This window comes from Canis lupus, chromosome 14 (assembly GCF_048164855.1).
Source record: "Canis lupus baileyi chromosome 14, mCanLup2.hap1, whole genome shotgun sequence".
Classification (NCBI taxonomy): domain Eukaryota; kingdom Metazoa; phylum Chordata; class Mammalia; order Carnivora; family Canidae; genus Canis; species Canis lupus.
Window position 1 is genome coordinate 39,531,814 of NC_132851.1, and position 18,102 is coordinate 39,549,915.

Below are 18,102 nucleotides of genomic sequence, written 5' to 3' on the forward strand. Positions count from 1 at the left end.
CGAGACTCCCTGCGGCTCCCGCGGGCGCCGAGGAATCGCCTCGCGCGCTGGGTCGAGTGGCGGGGCCGCCCGAGGCCAGGAAGCCCCGCGCGCCATGCAGTCGGCGCCCGCCTGGCCCCCGCCGCCCGCCTCCCTGCGGCCCTCCGCCTTCCCGCACCCCGCGCTGCACGCCCTCCACCGCCTGGCCCGAGCCCTGCTCTTCCCGGCCTACTGGGCCCTGGACCGGCTGCTGGGCTGCTGCGCGCCCGGGGCGCGTCCGAGCGGCCTGGCGGGGCTGAGGGCGGCGGCGGGCGCGGCGGCGGCGCTGCTGCTGCTGCTCCTGGCCGGCCTCCCCCTGGCCCTGCCCGCGCTGCCGCTGTGGCTGCTCCTGCAGGCCTGGCGCCGCCCCTTCTGCTACGCGCCCCCTCCGCCGTGCTGGGCGCCCCCCGCGCCCTGGCGCCCCCCGGCCCAGCCCGTGCGCCGCTTTGGCTTCCTCAGCGCCAACGTGTGCCTGCTGCCCGACGGGCTAGCGCGCTTCAGCAATCTGAGCCACAGCCAGCGGCGGGCCGAGGAGGTGGGCGCCCTGCTGCTCGCCGCCCTGCGGCCCTCGCGCTACGGGACCACGGGCTGCGGTCCGCCCGGGCCGGGGGCGCCTGCTGGGGCGCTGACAGCCGCGCTGCCGGCGGGCCTGGACTTCGTGTGCTTGCAGGAGGTGTTCGACCCGCGCGCGGCGCACCGCCTGGTCAGCCGCCTGGCGCCCAGCCTGGGCCCGGTGCTGTACGACGTGGGCTCCCTCGGCCTGCAGCGCGGGCCGCACCTCAAGCTGCTCGGCAGCGGGCTGCTGCTGGCCTCGCGCTACCCGCTGCTGCGCGCCGCCTTCCGGTCTTTCCCCCACGCACGTCGCGAGGACGCGCTGGCCTCCAAGGGTCTGCTCTCCGCACAGGTACAGGCCCGGCGGCCGCGGCGCTCCAGGGCCGGGGAGAGGGCAGGGCGTGGGGTGGAAGCCGCGAGGGTTGCTGGGGCCGTCCACGGTGTTGCAGGCGCAGGTGGGCATCCTGGACGGGCGCCGCGTCGTGGGCTTCCTGCACTGCACGCACTTGCATGCGCCAAGTGGTGAGCCCCGTAGACTCGTCCTGGCGGCGGGTCCCTACCCTCGTCTGCGTCTCCGCCGCCCGCACCATTTGTTCGCCGCCCGGAGCACCGCAGGCAGGGCGGGGCGGGGCGGGGGTGGGGCGCGCAGCTGGGCTCAGTGCCCCCCTCCCCCCGCAGAGGACGGGCCCTTGCGCTGCAAGCAGCTGACCCTTCTGCTGGACTGGATCGAGCGCTTCGAAGCCGAGAGCCGCCAAAGCGGCGAGGCCGTGGCCTTCAGCGTGCTTCTGGGTGACCTGAACTTCGACAACTGCTCTTTAGGTGAAGGGGGGGCCGGCGGGGCGGGGGGCGCCGGCGGGGCGGGGCCGGCGCCGGGCCCCGCCCACCGAGCGCCAGCCTCTCTCCGCAGACCACGCGCAGGAGCAGGAGCACCAGCTCTTCGACCACTTCCGGGACCCCTGCCGGCTGGGCACTCGCCGGGAGCAGCCCTGGGCCCTGGGTAGGGCGGCCGCTGGGGAGGGGTCCTGAGGAGGGCTCTGGGGCCGCGGCTCATCCGCTGACACCGCCCCCCCGCCCCAGGCACGATCCTGAACACCTCCACTCTCCACCACACGGTGGTCTGCTCCCCAGAGATGCTGCGGAGGTGAGTGGCCACCTGAGGGTCAGCCAGCGCCCAGAGCCCTGCCTCGGAGGGGAGCCCTGGCCTTGGTGACACCGCTCGTCCTCAGGGCCCTGGAGCAGGAGAAGGGGCGCCACCGCTACCTGGCCGGCCCTGCCCGCGGAGGCCCCCGGCCTAAGCCCTGGCGGGGCCGGCGCCTCGACTATGTCCTGTACCGGGGAGTGGCCGGAGCCCCACTGAGCCCAGTAAGTCCGGGGTTCAGGGCACTGGGCCGGCTGGCGCTGGGGCGACCCCTGACTGCCTCCTGCCCCCAGGACGTGGAGCAGGTGACCTTCAGCACCGCCCTGGCAGGGCTCACAGACCACTTGGCCGTGGGACTTCAGCTCCGAGTGTCCGCGCTGCCCTGACACATGCACGCAGGCGATGGTGGCGAGGCCGGGTGGACAGACAGACACGGACGCACAGCGTGAGCCTGGCCGGCTGCCGCGGGGCCACAGGGCCTGGAGATCTTTATTGTAGGGCCGCCCTCACACGGCCTCCTGGGCCCTGCGGTACTCGTAGACGCTGCCCCGCTCAAGGAAGGCGGGGATGTGCTGGGGCGACCCCGATGGTGGCACGGGGTCCTCTGGGTCCCCGTAGCCCCCCCCACCGGGGGTGTGGAGGCAGAACACGTCCTGCGGAACAGAGGGGCAGCTGGGCCTGGGCATCCCTCTCCCTCCCTCCCCTGCAGTCCCCCCACCCTCCGGGTGGTGCATGCGCAACGGCAGGTCTGGCCCACCGATGCTCCTGCGCGCCCTCCCCTTCAGAAACCAAATTAAAGTGTCTCGGGTTCTTTGCAACTGCACTCACTCCCTGTGGAATGGGGGGGCCGTGGGCGGTGGGCGGGATGGAGAAAGGATGGGGTGCAATCCTTACCCCGGGGAACACGGGCACCGACGTCTTTCCCCCCAGATTCACCGTGCGGCCGTCCTTGCGTATCAGCAGGTTTAGGCCCCGCGCCCCGGGCTCGCCCCCTGCGGGAAGAGACCAGGGAGGGAGGGACGCAGGAGCTGGTGGGGAGACAGGGCCGGCGGCCGGAGGGGGCAGACGGGGGGGGAGGGGGGGCAGGGCTGCTCACCGTGGAGGCCGTAGGGCTGGAAGGCGCGGCGCTCGGTCAGCACGGACAGCAGGGCCTCTTCGCGGAACAGCAGCTCGCGGATGACGCCATCGCCGCCACGGAAGCGGCCGCGGCCCCCGGACCCCAGCCTCAGCTCGAAGCGGCGCACGATGACCGGGTACCTGCGCAGGCGGGGGTGGGGGCTGAGCGCGGCCCGCCCCGCCCCCGGCCCCGCCCCCGCCGGCCTCGCCCTCACCTGCTCTCCAGGATCTCCGGGTCGGTGATGCGCGTGTTGGTCATGTGGCTGTGCACGCCGCTGCGCCCGTGCCAGCCGGGGCCCGCGCCCGCGCCGCCCGCCACCGTCTCGTAGTAGCCCATGTGGGCATTGCCCAGGGTCACATTGTTCATGCAGCCCTGGGGGGACAAGCGAGCTTTGCGCTGGGCTGCGGGCATCCCCTCCCCGGGGCAACACGCCCCAGCGCGCGCACCCGCCGCACCTGGGACGCGGCACAGGCCCCGAAGGCCCCCAGGATGACGTCCACCACGCGCTGCGACGTGAGCACATTGCCGCCCACCACGGCCGCTTCGGGGGTCGGGTCCAGGATGGAGCCTCTAGGGATCACCACGCGCACCGGCGCCAGGCAGCCCTGCGGGGGCGGGGCCGGCTGTCAGGGCGGGTGGGGAGGGCCCTGGCCCAGGCCAGCACCGGGATCCCAGCGCTCCCCACCACACCCCGGCCCCACCGCGGAGACCGCATGCTCCCGCGCACCTGGTTGAGCGGGATGTCGCGGCCCACCAGACAGCGCAGGCAGTAGATGAGGGCGGACAGCGTGATGGCCCGCGGGGCATTGAGGTTGCCAAACACCTCGGGCCCGGTGCCGCTGAAGTCAAATACTGCGCTGCCCTGCCCACGGGAGGGGAGCGGAGGGGATGGGAGGGAGAGGTCAGCAGACCCCAGGCCACTGCACCCCCATGCCCTGCGCCCTGCTCCCACCGCCTGACCTGGCTCAGGTTGATCTGCACGCGGAGCCGGATGGGGGAACCGTCGTCCATGTGGTCCTCCGCCGACACCTCCAGGGGCAGGCCTCGGGCCTGCCGGGAGCTTCCAAAGGCCCGCAGCATGTCCCGCACAGCCAGCTCCGCGTTCGCCTGGTGGTCGGGAGGGTCAGCCGCAGCCTGGCCGCCTCCAGGGGTCCCGCGCCTCCCCGCCTCCCGGCCCAGCCTCCTGGGGTGGTACAGAGCTGCCCACCTGATCCTGCCCCCTCGGCCCACCTGAATGTGGCCCATGTAGGCCTGCACCACATCCAGGCCATACTGCCCAATGAGTTCTCCCACCAGCTGGATGCCCTTCTGGTTGGCTGCCACCTGGGCACGGAGGTCTGACAGGTTGTCGTGCAGGTTTCGGGTACCGCTGCAGCCGGGAATCTTGCCTGGAGCCCGCAGGGCCTCAGTCACCGCTGAACGGAGGAGGTCACCGCTGAGCCACCCTCCAGCCCCTGGGGCTGCCTGGGGCCCTGCTCTCACCTACTTCCCCTCTTCTGGGCGCTATATGGTGTGGGGCTCCCCGTGTTGGCCCTTCACTGGCTCCCCACAAGCAACCCCCCAAGCCCCAGCCTCCTCCCATCTGCTCAACCTTCCCACCCTGCCGCCCCCCAGGGCACCCCTAGGCTGCCTCGCCTATGACCTCACAGGAGCTGGAGGTGCTTCCCTCAGCAATCTGCTTCCACCTTTCATTCCCCCTGCCCACCTCTCCCCCACCTGCGTTTCCCCCACCTCTCCCAGGAGAAAAACCACTTCCCTTGGCCCTCCCCCACTCACACTGCCCCCCAGGGGCCCTCGCCCCACCCCTGTGAAAAGAGCAGCTAGCTCTGGCTTGCACCCCACCTCCGTACCAAGCTGAAGGAGGCCCATACCCGCCCCAGGGCGAGCCCCAAGAGCCAAGAGTCTGGGTCACAGTACTCTCTCAGGCTCCCCGGCCACTGTGTCCTGTCACATGCCTGCACGTGTCTCTCCCGTGATCCCTGCCCTCTGCCCCCTGCTCCCCCGACCCTGACCAAGGGAGCGGCCAGGGCTACTCAGTTGTGTCTCCTGCACCCACAGCAGCCTGCAGCTCTGAGAGCCCACCCTGCACCCTGCCCCCTGCCTACCCCACCGACCCTCACTCTGGGATGCCCCCCTGGGCTCCCAGACCCCTGAGGCCTTACACCAGCTCTGAATTTTCCATGGCCCTTGTCTCCTGGGCCACAATGCAAATTCTATCCTAACGTCCCTGCAGCAGCTCTGTGCCTGCTCAGTGCCAGAGCCTCCCTCCATCCTCCAGCTGTCCAAACCTGACTCCTCATCCTCATCCCCAAATCCAACCAAATGCCAACCTTGATTATCTCCGGAACAGTGATCCCTACACCCCTTTCTGCTGCCCAGCTTGAGGGCCAGCACCATCCAGGGCAACCACAGCTGCCCCCCACCCCACTCAGCCTGGCCTCTGGGCGACCCTCCAGCTCCCCATCACTCTGCATGTAGCTGGGCGCTCTCCAGTGCAAGCCCCACTGAAGCCATTGCTACCCAATGATTCATACCCAGGCCCAAGAAAGTTCTCCAAGAGCCTGCAGTCACTGGCTCTGTCCTCACTGCTTCTCCGCAGCCTCCGGACCCCATGCAAACACAGTGCAGACTGACTGTGACTACCATGAGCAGCTGCCTACCTTGAAACAGGCTCCCCTCCCTCCTCTGCCTGGTTCCATGGGTGTCCTGGCCAGCTCCCTACCCCCAAAACCACTGAGGCCTTCCTGGATCCAGGCAGAGCCCGGCTCAGCTGTCTGGTCACCTCTGAGAGATGATCTGCAACCACTGTGGGGTTACCGCCTGGCTCCCCCAGGGAGGCCTGGGCCAGCAGGCCACGTCCCAGTGCCCTCCTACCCGCCCTGGCCCTGGCTGGAAGGAGCGATCACGTGTGCCAGCCCACTGAACCCTCCCCCGTGCCTCGCCATGGCCCCAACCCTACTCCCACTCACCATCCTCCTGGAAGACACCCCCCTGGACGAGTTTGAAAGACAGAAAGACAGCACCCTCCTGCTGCAGTGTGGTGGAGTGGGGGGGCATGGAGCCTGGTGTGATGCCCCCAATGTCCGCGTGATGCCCACGGCTAGCCACATAGAACACAGGCCGAGTCTGACCTGGCCAGAACACCTGGGGGTGGAGAGCAACGGTTGGCTGTGTCAGCCACCCTTGCCCCCCAAAGACACCCAGGCCGAGGTCCTCACCGGTGTGATGACGGTCAGGTCTGGCAGGTGGCTGCCCCCAGCGCTGGGGTGGTTGCTCAGCAGCACGTCGCCGGGGTGGAGGTCAGCACCCAAGTGCTGGATCTGAAGCCAGGAGACAGTCTGGAGTTGGAAGCGGTGGAGGTGAGAGGTGGGGGGAGGGAAGCAGAAGGGACCCACCGAACCTGGAACTGCACGGTCTCCTGCATGGCTCCCAGGTGCACGGGGATGTGGGGGGCGTTGGATACCAGCCCCCCATCAGGCCCGAAGAGGGCACAGGAGAAGTCCAGACGCTCCTTGATGTTGGTGGAGATGGCTGTGCGCTGCAGGATGCGGCCCATCTGCTCTGGGGGCACAGAGTAACCAGGAGCCCACTGGCCCCACCCCACCCACAGCGCAGCCCCAGAATATGCAGAGGCAGGACCTCTGCCCTCAAGGCCTCTGGAGCCCAGACCCAGGACCCAAAGGTGGTGGTGGCCCACTTGCACACGGCAAGGCCACCGCCAGGCCACGTCTTGCCTGTGTGAGGGGCACCCCCCATCCCCGCCTGGAGCTTCCACAAGAACCCGGAATCCCACGCCAAGCCTTCTCCTTGCCTGATGCAGGACTTAGGTCCCCCAACAAGCCCCCAGCCTGACCCTGCACAGATGGGTTCACTATGCTGAGCCTGCTCGCCGTCTGACAGGACAGTAATCTCAGATCCCACGGTCTCTAATGCTGGCATGGCAGGGCTGGCCATCCCAGTGCCGGGGCTGCACTGCCCACTCTGTCGCCAGCAGGGGTGCCACTGCAGACCCCTCCCCCAGGGCATGCTGTCCTCCCTCTGCACACCCCTGCAGCCACACAGCTTGTGCCCACCTCTGCACAGTGTGCACACTCCCATAAGCTCCACAGGGAGCAGGGCCACTGCGGGGGGCACTCACCAGCAATGCTCATGAAGCGGTGTGAGAAGATGGACAGGTGGATGGGGTCAAGCTGGGCCCCTACGGTGCTCGGGGCCTCAGCCCCCACAGAGATGCGGATGTCCCCGGTCTCTGTCACCTCCGCCTGACACCCTGGCTCCACCAGGATGGTGCTGAGGGCAGGGGCACAAGAGGCTGGAGGCGCCAAGCCAGACCCCCTCATCCCAAATAGGGACCCAACATCCCCAGGTGAGGGGGGCACGCCGAACATAATGGGACCCCAGAGTCCTTCACACTCCTGTAGCCTTGGGCCAGAGAACCCTCGGCCAGGATCCCTGGGTAAGCTCAGGCCCCCAAGGCCCACCTGTTGCTGTCAATAATGAGGCAGGGCCCCTGAAGCTTGTGCCCGGAACACAGCTCTCCCAGCAGGTAGACAGGGGTTTCCTGGTAGCCCCCCTCAAAGTAGCACTGGGTCATCTGAGGAGGGTGTGGGATGAGCGAGCTTCCTCAGCCCAGCACCCTCCCTGGGCATCCCCATCCCCTGCCTACCCCATATCCCTGGGCGGGCGGTGGGGGTGGGGGGCAGGCCGAGGCAGAGCCACCCACCTTGTCTACCCGGGGAGGTCCACTCTGAGCTTTGGGGACATCCTCAAGGCGAAGGCCACTGCGGCCAGTGCCCCTCACGCGCACATCGTCCACCACCACTGGCCGCTCAGGGATGATGAAGCCAAACTCCCTCATGTACCTGCACACCCACCAGCGAGAGAACCGTCAGGGCAAGGTGGCCAGGCTGGCAGGTGCCCACCAGGGCTCCCAGGACGCAGAGTTCGCATACCTCTCCACGAAGGCTGCCCCGAAGTCACCGGCACGGGGAGAGTGGGCAGTGGCTGGGTGCTGGTGCGCAGACACCATCAGGGCACAGTCCGTGCCCTGGTAGCGTAGATGCAAGAAGCTCTCGGTGCTGATCTGGGACCTGCAGCAGGGGGGCAGGCGGGGCACTTGCACATGGCACCCCGAGAGGACTCCTGTCCTACCTCCTCCAGCACTCAGGGGACCAGCCCTCCTTGACCACTGCCCAAAGAGGCCCCAGCACCACCTGGGGAACTTGGCAGTAAATCCAACTAGGGGGTGACTCTGAAGGGCCAAGTCCACCCCACCCCTTCGAGCCCCACCTGGGAAAGCCCTGGGCCAGCAACGTGTCCACACACTGCTCCTCCAGGCGGCTTAGCCTCTGGTCCAGCTGCACAAAGGTCTCAGGCGCGTAAGGCAGCGAGCACGGCTCCTGCGCCTCATGCACCACGTCTGCCAGGGCCAGCCCCAGTGCTGACAGCAGCCCACTGTGCCTGCGGGGACAGGGACCTCGGCAATGTGGGGCTGCCTCCCGGAGCCAGCCCCCCACCCCAGGACACGTGTGTGCACAACTCTCAACATACCTGTGAATGTGCACGGTGTCCATGCCCAGGGCGCGGGCGATGGCACAAGCATGTTGCCCACCAGCTCCCCCAAAGCACGCCAGCACGTGGGCCGAGGGGTCGTGGCCTCGTGCCTGGGAAGCCAAGAGGGGCTCAGTGGCATGCCTTACCCTGTCCGCCCCCTCCCATTGGGTTGCCTGAGTGGGAGGTGTGGGAGTGGGGAGCAGGGCTGGAGAGTAAAGGCAGGCATACCTGCGTGAGCGCGCGGATGGGCCGGCACATAGCCTCGTTGGCCACACGCACGAACCCCATGGCTACCTCCTCCAGGCTCAGCGGGGAGGCCGGGCAAGGCCCGTTGGTCAGGAAGCTGTTGACCTCAGTGGCCACAGCCTCCAGGGCCTTCCGGGAGGCCTCAGGGGACAGTGGCTGGTCCTCTCCCGGCCCAAAAATGCAGGGAAAGGAGGCAGGCAGTAGGCGACCCAGAACCAAGTTAGCGTCCGTCACTGTCACGGGGCCCCCTGGGAGGTGTGCACGGTGTGGGGGTTGGGGGCTGGAGATGGAATCCAGGAGGGGGCAGCAGGGGCAGGGCCGAAGGGGTGGGGTGGGCCCGGGCAGCACGGGAAGGGTCCTGAAGGGGCAGGTGGCAGCTCTTACCCTTGCGGTAGCAGGCGGGGCCAGGATGGGCTCCTGCGGACTCAGGCCCCACCACAAAGAGGCCAGACCTGGGATAGGGAGGACCGGACTCAGGCGGGCTGGGAGGCAGGGCTAGGGGGCCCAGCCCAGGTGCCGGTGCTTACCTGAAGAAGAGGCGGGAGCCCCCCCCAGCTGCCACGGTGTTGATGTCCAGCTGGGGGGCCTGCAGGGTGACACCAGCCGTGCTGGCCTCAAAGACATGCTCGAACTCCCCAGCGTAGCGGCTCACGTCTGTGGATGTGCCTGGTGGGGGTGCGGACGAGGGGTCATCTCCCGCGCTGCCGCCCAGCCCGCCCCCACCCTCCACCCCTCTTACCTCCCATGTCAAAGCCAATGACAGGCTGGCCGCCTTCGGCCTGGTAGGTGGTGGCCGAGTAGCCGACCACACCCCCAGCGGGGCCAGAGAGCACAGCGCGGGAGCCGCTGAAAGAATCCATGGGGGCCAGGCCGCCGTCGGAGCGCATGAAGAGCACCTGAACGTCCTGCGGACCCACCGGCAGCCGCACAGTGAGGGGCCGGCTGGCGCGCAGGGGACCGGGAGGGGCAGGCGGGCCTCACCTTGAGCTGGCCCTGGAAGCCGCGGCGGAAACCCTGCACGTAGCGCTGGATGGCGGGTGTGAGGTAGGCATCGGCGCAGGCCGTGTGCCCCCGAGGCACGATGCGCACCATGGGCATGGCCTCCGAGGACAGCGACACGTGTGTGAAGCCCAGCTCCCGGGCCAGCGCCCCCACCTGCTGCTCGTGCTGGGCCCACCTAAGGACGAGGACGACCCAGGGCTACTGCGGCCCTCGCCCACGCCCCCCCCCCCCACCTGCCGCCCCAGCCGGCCGGCCCACGCTCACGTGTAGGAGTGCATGAGCACCACGGCCAGGCTGCGAATGCCCCGAGACAGGAGCCCCTCCAGCTTTGCACGCAGGCCCCCAAGGTCCACAGGCTGCTGCAACTCCAGCAGGTCCCCCGTCCGGCCTGCCGGGAAGCCCCACACCACCTGTCAGAGGCCCCCCACGGCCGGCCGCCCCCACCCCCAGAGTGGGAGGTACCCGAACCTTTGACAGGTGCCCCGGAGCCTGGCTCCCCGCGGTACAGCACCACGCGCTCGTCCACCTCCAGGACGTCTTCATACAGTACCTCTGGCATGGGCACAGCCTGGGGGCAGGCAGAGGCTCAGAGGACGCCCAGGCCTGACGGGCCTTGCTGGGGTCCTGCGTGGGGGGGGGCGTGCAGGCGAGGGGATGTGCCCCAACAGGCCGGTCCACGGGCCCAGGAGACACAGTCAGATGGGTGGCCCCAGCAGGGCCCACCCAGGGGGCGGTTCTCTGCCCCAGGGCACCTGAGCATAGCCAAGTGCTGCACCCCCACAAGGGCAGCTCCCTCTGGGAACCATGTAGAGCGGGTGGGATAAGGGAGTGGGAGGGTGGGGTGGTGGGCTCCTACCCCCCACTCGGAACAGTATGTCTTGGGTCGCTCCACCCCCAGAATCCGGGACAGGAACAGGACAACTTGGAACCGCTCTGAGGGCTTGGGGGACACAGTGCCTGCCAGGAGTGCCTGGAACCTCCTGTCTGGCTGGCAGCGGGTGCCCTTGGGCCGGCACTGACCCTTCCAAGGACTGCCCTCCCTGAGGGGCCATGGCATCCCTGGGAAAACACAAGCTGCTCCACGCAGCCACCAGCTAGGGCGGGAGAGCTCACCAGATCAAAGAGGTCCTCCCGGGCCTGGGTGCCCACGTGCAGCAGGTCTCGGAAGCCTCGTGTCACCAGCAGCGCCACCCGCTCCCCCCTCCGCTCCAGCAACGCGTTGGTGGCCACTGTCGTGCCCATGCGGATGCTGGCAATGCGACTGGTGTCCAGCGGCCGGTCCCGCGGCAACAGCATGCCCCCCTCCTGGGAACCATGCGGCTAGCGTCAGGCCTCTGGTCCCCAGGTGTCCCCCCCACCCGCCCCTCTGCGCAGCCACCTGCTCCAGGATGCGGCGGATGCCCTCAGTAGGCGCGTCTGCGTAGTTGGCGGGGTCCTCTGAGAGTAGCTTCAGGACCCTCACGTGCCCCCCGGGGCACTGGGCAAAGACGTCTGTGAAGGTGCCTCCGCGGTCGATGGCAAAATGGAAACGCCCCTCGGGGCTGCCCATGACGACGGGGCTGGAGTCCAGCAGCGACTCCTCAGCCGGTAGCCCTGGGAGGACTGCGCGGGTCGGATCAGGCCCGGGCCCTGCTCCCCGCGGGGGGCGGCCTAGGGCAGAGCCTGGTCGGGGAGAGGATGCGGCGGCCCAGGGTGGCGCGGGCGGAGCGGGCGGAGCGGGGCTGCGGGGCTGCGGGGCTGCGGGGCTGCGGACCCAGCTCACGGGGCAGCCCCAGGGCCGGGGGCGCCGGACGTGCTGCCCCTCCTGACCCGGATCCCGGCGCCCGCGCGGCCGCCCGAACCCGCGGGCCCGAAGCAGATCTCGCGGAGGCGGCCGCGCCACGGGAGCCGGGGCTGGTCCGTCGGGGGCCCGGGGTGGAGGGGCCGGGGCTGCGGCGGGTGCGCGGGCCGCCTCCCACCTGCTCGACCTTCGGGCCCAGGCCCCGCGGGACGCAGGGACGGGGCGGGGCGGGGCCTGCGCGGGCGGCGGGGCGGGAGGGGCGGGGCGCGAGGCTGCAGGCGGGGGACGGCGAGGCGGGAGGGCGGGGCGCGAGGCTGCAGGGAGGGGGACGACGGGGCGGGAGGGCGGGGCGCGAGGCTGCGGGCGGGGGGACGGCGGGGCGGGGCGGGAGGCTGCGGGCGGGGGGACGGCGGGGCGCGCGAGGCCGCGGGGGGCGCCTGGGCCGGGGCGCCCGGGCGAGGGCCCACCTGGCCGCCGGTCCGAGCCGCCCGCCCGCGTTGCGCTCCGTCCCGGGCCCGCCCCGCCGCCCCTCCCGGAAGTCGGGCCCGCCCCCCGCACGACCGGTCGGGGCGCGCAGGGCCCTCCGGGCTGCGGCTGCGTCAGGCTGGGCTGGCCCGGAGCCACCCGGGAGGACAGCGGGGGCGGCGCCGACTTGGCTGAGAGCCCAGGCGCCCTGCAGCCACCTGGGTGCCCCCCGGAGCGAGGCTGGCCCAGGAGCGCGACCTGCCCTGGCGCGAGGCCGGCGCCGCGGGGATGGGCCTGGGCGTTGGGAGGAGGCCCGCGCTCCCCACAGCCCCCTTGCTCCCCGCGGCGCGGCGACCAAGAGCCCCTCGGGAGCATCCTCCCTGCAGCCGTCCAGGGCCAGCCCCGCCTCAGCCTAGCGGGAAGCAGCGAGGCCCTCCCCACAGCAGGGCTGACATCCCCCAAAGCCACGGCTGGTGCCCTGACGGTGGGGCGATGGCCTGTTTCCCCGCGGGTGGAAGGTCTCAAACGGGGGGGGGGGGGGGGCGATCACAGGGAACAGCAGGTGAGCGGGCCTCCACCTAGTGCCAGATCAGCAGCCCCCCCCACGCTCCAGGCCTCCCCATCCCCCGTGGCCCTGGAGGCCTGCTGGGTCCTGGAAGGTGGGGGGGGTGCACCCCAGGCTACAACAGGGCCGCCTTTGACTGGTGGCCTTTGGCAGCCTCGGCATCCTCTTCCGTGTGGTGGGGGAAGGAAAGGAGACACAGTTTTGAAAGAACTGTACCCAGAAAGACACGTGAGTCAGTGACCTCTGACCCCGCTGCACCCCTGACAGTGGCCTCCCCCAGCACTCCGGGCTCCAGGGGTGTCTCTGCCCAGCCAGGCCTGCTGGACAGTGTGTGGAGGACTTGAGCTCTGCAGCATACGGGACCCAGGGCCCCAAGGATGGGCTGTGGCCGAGTCCAGACGACAGTGTACCTGGTGGCAGGAGCCAGCCATGCCGCTGGCCACCCCCCTCCCCACCCCTGCGTCTACCATGCTCCTTATCACCTTCCCCTTCCCCAGCCCAGCTGGGGCCCTACACAGTCCCAGGGGCCACAGTGCAGGAGCTCTACCTCTCCCTGCTCCAGGCACACCGCAAGGGGGCGGTCCACAGCCCCACTGCCACCAGGATCCCTCCCTGCAGCCCCAGCAGGTCATTCCATCCCCCTCGGCAGGCGCACTGCAGCCAGCCCACACACGCAAGAAGAGACAGAGGAGCTTGCCCGCTCTCCCCAGGAAGTGAGGACGCTGCTCTGAGCCAGCCACAGAGCTTCACGGAGAACCCCACCAGGCGCTGATCTCGGACCTCCGCCCCCAGAACCGTGGACATCCTCCCGCCTGCGGAGTGGCCATACAGCCGCCCAGACCGTGTAAGCGTCTCCCGCACAGGATGCATGTCCGTCCCCATGAGGCACCGGGCAGTGCCCTACTCGCAGTGCTCAGGCCAACCCGAGGGGCTGCCTGCACCCGCCTTGTCCCGCCACGCCCAGCCTGCTGTTACTCCACCTTCAGGGTGGACATCCCGACCCCACCAGCCTCCGTGCCCTGCCCTGGCCCCACCCGTCATTTCCCACCGGGAGAACTATCTACCACCCGCACCCCATCCCATCAGTCAGGGAGTCTAGGGGCCCAGCCAGGGGCACAGATCCTGCCAGCAGGTTCCTTCTGACCTATAAGGCCCTCCTCGTCCTCGTCCACCCCCCTACTTCACCTGCGCTGGCCTCGGAACTATGCCTTGACACACCTGACTTGCTGCCACCGCAGAGCCTTTGCACGGACTATTCCCTCAGCTCTGCCCCAGCCCTGTGACTCCACTCTGGTTCCGTCCTGCTCCGACTTCACTTTGTCCCTGCTGCACTGCTTCCTATCACCCCGCAGCACCTTCAGCACCCCACAGCCGTGGAAGCAGGGATTCCCGCTCACTTTCATGGTCTTGGCACAAGTTGAACGAGCGAAGCTTGGCGGGCCTCAGAGAAGAGCCCCCAGACACCGGCACTGCTCACCTCTCTCTGCATCCTTGAACTTGATGGTTCTGCGCCGGGGCGGCCGGGGGCTGGCGGCCACTTCAGCCAGGAGCCCGGAGCCGCAGAAGCCCAGGCTGCTGCCCCGGTTCCGGAGCACCAGCTTCAACTCCTGGTTCTCCTGGATGAGCTGTACCAGCCGCCGCAGCTCTTCGTTCTCCTGTGCGAGCCGCTGGATCTCCTGCCGCAGGCCCTCGTAGCTGCTGAGGAGGGACATGCCCGGCAGCAGGGCGGCAGCTGCCAGCAGCTGGTGGGCTGGCCAGGGACAGCGGGCCCCGTCATTGTGAGGTCAGCGCCTGCCCTGCCCCGCGCCTCACCTGCATTCCGCACTCAGAGCCACAGCCCAGCAGTTCCCACCGCCTGGAGCACGGCACACCTGACCTCTGACCTCTGGCCCCTGAGGGCCAAATGACCGAGGACACAGACCTGCCTAGGCCCTGGAGTCCCTCTAGGAAACCGCTCCTGGGGGGTAGAAGCTTTTCTTTCTTTCTTTTCTTTTATTTTTTTTTTCACTTTTCATTTTTTTTTTTAATTTTTATTTATTTATGATAATCACAGAGAGAGAGAGAGAGGCAGAGTCACAGGCAGTGGGAGAAGCAGGCTCCATGCACCGGGAGCCTGACGTGGGATTCGATCCCGGGTCTCCAGGATCGCGCCCTGGGCTAAAGGCAGGCGCCAAACCGCTGCGCCACCCAGGGATCCCTTTTTTCACTTTTCTTTTATCCTTTCTTTTTTTTAATTCAGTGAATTAACATATGGGGTATTAGCTCCAGAGGTAGGGGTCAGTGATTCATGAGCTGCACACGGCGCCCAGTGCTCATCGCGCCACGAGCCCTCCTTAGTGCCCGTCACCCCCTCACCTCGTCCCGCCAGCCTCCCCTCTAGTGACCCTCAGTTGGTTTCCTAGAGTTAAGAGGCTCTCTTGGGATCCCTGGGTGGCTCAACGGTTTAGCGTCTGCCTCCGGCCCAGACAATTTTTAAAGATTTTTAACAATCTTTTAAAAAAAAAAAGTCTCTTGTGGTTTGTCTCCCTGAGTTCATCTTACTGTATTTTCCCCTCCCTCCCCACCCCGATCCTCTGTTTTGTTTCTTAAATTCCACATATGAGTGAGGTCAAGGCACAATTGTGTTTCTCGGACTGACTTAGGTCGCTCAGTATCATACCCTCTAGTTCCACCCACGCTGTGCAAATGGTAAGATTTCACTCTTCTGACGGCTGAGTCACACTCCGTTGTATACATAGGCCGCGTCTTTGTTGTTTTTTTAAGATCTCATTTATCTATTCATGAGAGACACACAGAGAGAGGCAGAGACACAGGCAGAGAGAGAAGCAGGCTCCCTGCGGGACTCGATCCTAGGACCAGCGATCACGCCCTGAGCTGAAGGCAGATGCTCAACCCCTGACCACCCAGGTGGCCCTTGTAGGTCTTCTTTGGAGAAATGTCTGGTCATTGGAACTTTCTTGATCCTGGCCTGGCACAGATGTGTTGCAAAGAGAGGGAGTCAAGGATTCAGGCGTCTACCCATCTGGCTGCTTCCCTGGCCACCAGCGGCAGCATCTCCACCTGGCTGTGCCAGGTCACGGGGCCAGGTGACTGGGCACGGTCTCCGAGGTAGTCAGAGCCATCACAGCATCTGCAGAGGCCAGGAGAGCTGGTTTTTGAGCTGCCCTGCAGGAAGGGCCCTTCTGGCCTAGCAGCAGCAGGAGACTAGCGTGGGTCAGAATTCCAGGGACATGGGGCCCGTCAATAGATGCATTTGGATGGGGCTGGACGCAAAGAGATGGCCCAGGTGGTGCTGAGCCTGGCAGGGATGGCAGAGGGTAGCAGTGCACACGGAGGGCAGGTGCCCTGGAGGAGACAGGACAGCCAGGGATGAGAGCCTTGTGGAGGAGGGCAGGGCAGGAGGCAGGGAGACCCCACGAAAGGGCTGAGGACTCCGGAGCAGACTCCGGTGGCCAGGGAGCTACCCCTAAGGGTAAGAGTGGGGCGACAGTTCAGAGCAAACGAAGGACTTTCTTCTCTCGCCTGGCGCACCTTCTAACAGGGCAGTTCTGTGCTGCTATCATCTCTTTCTTAGTTATGATCAGTTTATTTATTTTTTTAAAGATTTATTTATTTATTTATTTATTTATTTATTTATTTATGATAGAGAAAGAGAGAGGCAGAGACACAGGAGGAGGGAGAAGCAGGCTCCATGCCAGGAGCCCGACGCGGGACTCGATCCCGGGACTCCAGGATCGCGCCCTGGGCCAAAGGCAGGCGCTAAACCACTGAGCCACCCAAGGATCTCCATTTATGATCAGTTTATTTCACATCATTGTTTCCTTTTTGCTGGCCTGCTCAGTACCGTTCCCACTTATTAACCAGTCGGTTTTCCTGGGAACGGCGAGCTCTGGTGGAGGGTGGTCTTCACGGTGCCCACTGGGGAGGGGACGCCTCTGACAGCAGCGATCCAGGAGACGGTGGCAGCTGCACTTAGTCTCAATGGAGATTATGACCATCTTAATTTTTTTTTAAGATTTTATTTATTTATTCATGAGAGACACAGAAAGAGAGGCAGAGACACAGGCAGAGGGAGAAGCAGGCTCCCTGCGGGGAGCCTGATGCAGGACTCAATCCTGGGACCCAGGGTCATGCCCTGGGCTGAAGGTGGCGCTAAACTGCTGAGTGACCCAAGGATCCCCTCAAGTGAGATTGTCTTGGATGAGATTACTTGATCAGGCAGTTACCCCCCCCCTTTTTTTTTCAGGCGGGCCTTTAATGAATAAGTCTCAGGGCCGGTGGCTCAGCGGTTTAGTGCCGCCTTCGGCCCAGGGCGTGATCCTGGAGTCCCAGGATCGAGTCCCGCGTCGGGCTCCCGGCATGGAGCCTGCTTCTCCCTCTGCCTGTGTCTCTGTCTCTCTGTGTCTCTCATGAATAAATACATAAGATCCTTTAAAAAAAATAAAAAGCCGAGGTGTTCACGGGGATGGTTCCTGTGGAGGTTCCAAGGCAGACTTCGTTCTGTGCTGCATCCCGTTCACGGCGCTGCCGGACTTGGGGCCGCGTGGCTCCAGTCTCCGCACCCTCCGTGGGGCCCATGTGGGGTCAGCATGGCTGGGGTTCATCCAGCTGGCCAGCGGGCACCATCGCCTCGCGTCAGCCGGCCTCCCAGGCTGGGGAAGACCTTCACAGAGACCTAGGTCCTGGGCCCCGAGAGCCGTGAATGTTACCTTATCGGCAAAAGGAATCTGCAGGTATGATGACGTTAAAGGTCTAAGGTGGGAAGATGTTCGTGGACGACCCAGCAGGCCCCCAGGTGACCATGAGTACCTCCGGACAGTGGCGGGGGCAGGGGGGAGACCTGGCACAGGGGAAGGGGCATGGGGGGGGCGGGGGGGGAGCTGGCCTGGGGCCACGTGCAGCTTGGGCTGAGCCAGGCTGCTCCGCTCGCTGCGGTGGTTAAGCTACTGCTGTCAACACGGCACAGAAACGGCTTCTAGGGACATACCCGCCTCCCACCAGCTCCCAGTCAGGACACCTCGGGCTGATGGGTGTGGCTGATGAGTATCGTCAATTCAGAAAATATCTAAGGTCGGGGGTGAGTGGGTGACGGGCACTGAGGGGGACACCTGACGGGATGAGCACTGGGTGTTATTCTGTATGTTGGTAAATTGAACACCAATAAAAAATTAATTTACTAAAAAAAAAAATATCTAAGGTCATTTAGTCACAAACAAGAAAACTCCAAAGGCCCAGAAATCTTAGGGCTCACATGTAGGAGAAATTTGGTAGAGCGCCTCTCAAATTTAACAATTCTAAAAGCTCACAGGATACTACCCGCAGGAGCCACTACCTGAAAACAACTTTTCTTTTTTTTTCTTTTTTTTTAATTTTTATTTATTTATGATAGTCACAGAGAGAGAGAGAGAGGCAGAGACACAGGCAGAGGGAGAAGCAGGCTCCATGCACCGGGAGCCCAACGTGGGATTCGATCCCGGATCTCCAGGATCACGCCCTGGGCCAAAGGCAGGCGCCAAACCGCTGCACCACCCAGGGATCCCGAAAACAACTTTTCTAAACTATAATAAAAATACACTCTAATCAAACATGTTAGAAAAGATGCTGAACTATCTTCTCTCTGTATATACATGACGATGTCACAAAAGTGTTGTCATCTTTTTTTAAAA

The 18,102-nt window shown here is 66.0% G+C and overlaps 2 protein-coding genes and 1 long non-coding RNA gene across 9 annotated transcripts; 2 read left to right on the forward strand and 1 right to left on the reverse strand.

The window, feature by feature from the left end:
- The first annotated feature begins 4 nt into the window (after window positions 1-4).
- LOC140604273 (sphingomyelin phosphodiesterase 5-like) lies at window positions 5-2,526 on the forward strand. The gene is made up of 7 exons (XM_072775609.1): window positions 5-922; window positions 1,020-1,092; window positions 1,249-1,389; window positions 1,478-1,567; window positions 1,648-1,711; window positions 1,797-1,932; window positions 2,002-2,526. Exons 1-7 carry the CDS (start codon window positions 95-97, stop codon window positions 2,092-2,094), a joined length of 1,425 nt encoding a protein of 474 aa, XP_072631710.1. The 5' UTR covers window positions 5-94; the 3' UTR covers window positions 2,095-2,526.
- OPLAH (5-oxoprolinase, ATP-hydrolysing) lies at window positions 2,155-14,204 on the reverse strand. 4 transcript variants are annotated; one of them, XM_072775447.1, is made up of 27 exons: window positions 13,914-14,204; window positions 11,005-11,219; window positions 10,740-10,931; window positions 10,095-10,194; window positions 9,891-10,014; window positions 9,606-9,801; window positions 9,364-9,529; window positions 9,152-9,290; window positions 9,009-9,076; window positions 8,607-8,872; window positions 8,376-8,488; window positions 8,115-8,285; window positions 7,778-7,915; window positions 7,549-7,687; window positions 7,307-7,419; window positions 6,964-7,115; window positions 6,226-6,386; window positions 6,044-6,145; window positions 5,795-5,969; window positions 4,056-4,240; window positions 3,786-3,932; window positions 3,553-3,687; window positions 3,281-3,430; window positions 3,040-3,197; window positions 2,805-2,965; window positions 2,603-2,700; window positions 2,155-2,361 (listed from the first exon to the last, which is right to left on the reverse strand). In XM_072775447.1, exons 1-27 carry the CDS (start codon window positions 14,146-14,148, stop codon window positions 2,215-2,217), a joined length of 4,146 nt encoding a protein of 1,381 aa, XP_072631548.1. In that variant the 5' UTR covers window positions 14,149-14,204; the 3' UTR covers window positions 2,155-2,214. The 4 variants fall into 4 exon arrangements, with proteins under 4 accessions (XP_072631548.1, XP_072631547.1, XP_072631546.1 ...); XM_072775446.1 differs by having other exon boundaries at window positions 11,005-11,228; XM_072775445.1 differs by having other exon boundaries at window positions 11,005-11,288.
- On the forward strand, window positions 12,053-18,028 carry LOC140604313 (uncharacterized). Of its 4 annotated transcripts, none has more exons than XR_012007272.1 (4): window positions 12,053-12,355; window positions 13,086-13,280; window positions 13,789-14,400; window positions 16,083-16,711. It is a non-coding gene; the product is annotated as an uncharacterized lncRNA (long non-coding RNA). The 4 variants fall into 4 exon arrangements; XR_012007271.1 differs by lacking the exon at window positions 12,053-12,355 and adding an exon at window positions 15,040-15,124 and having other exon boundaries at window positions 12,405-13,280; XR_012007270.1 differs by lacking the exons at window positions 12,053-12,355; window positions 16,083-16,711 and adding an exon at window positions 17,826-18,028 and having other exon boundaries at window positions 12,405-13,280.
- Window positions 18,029-18,102: the final 74 nt, after the last annotated feature.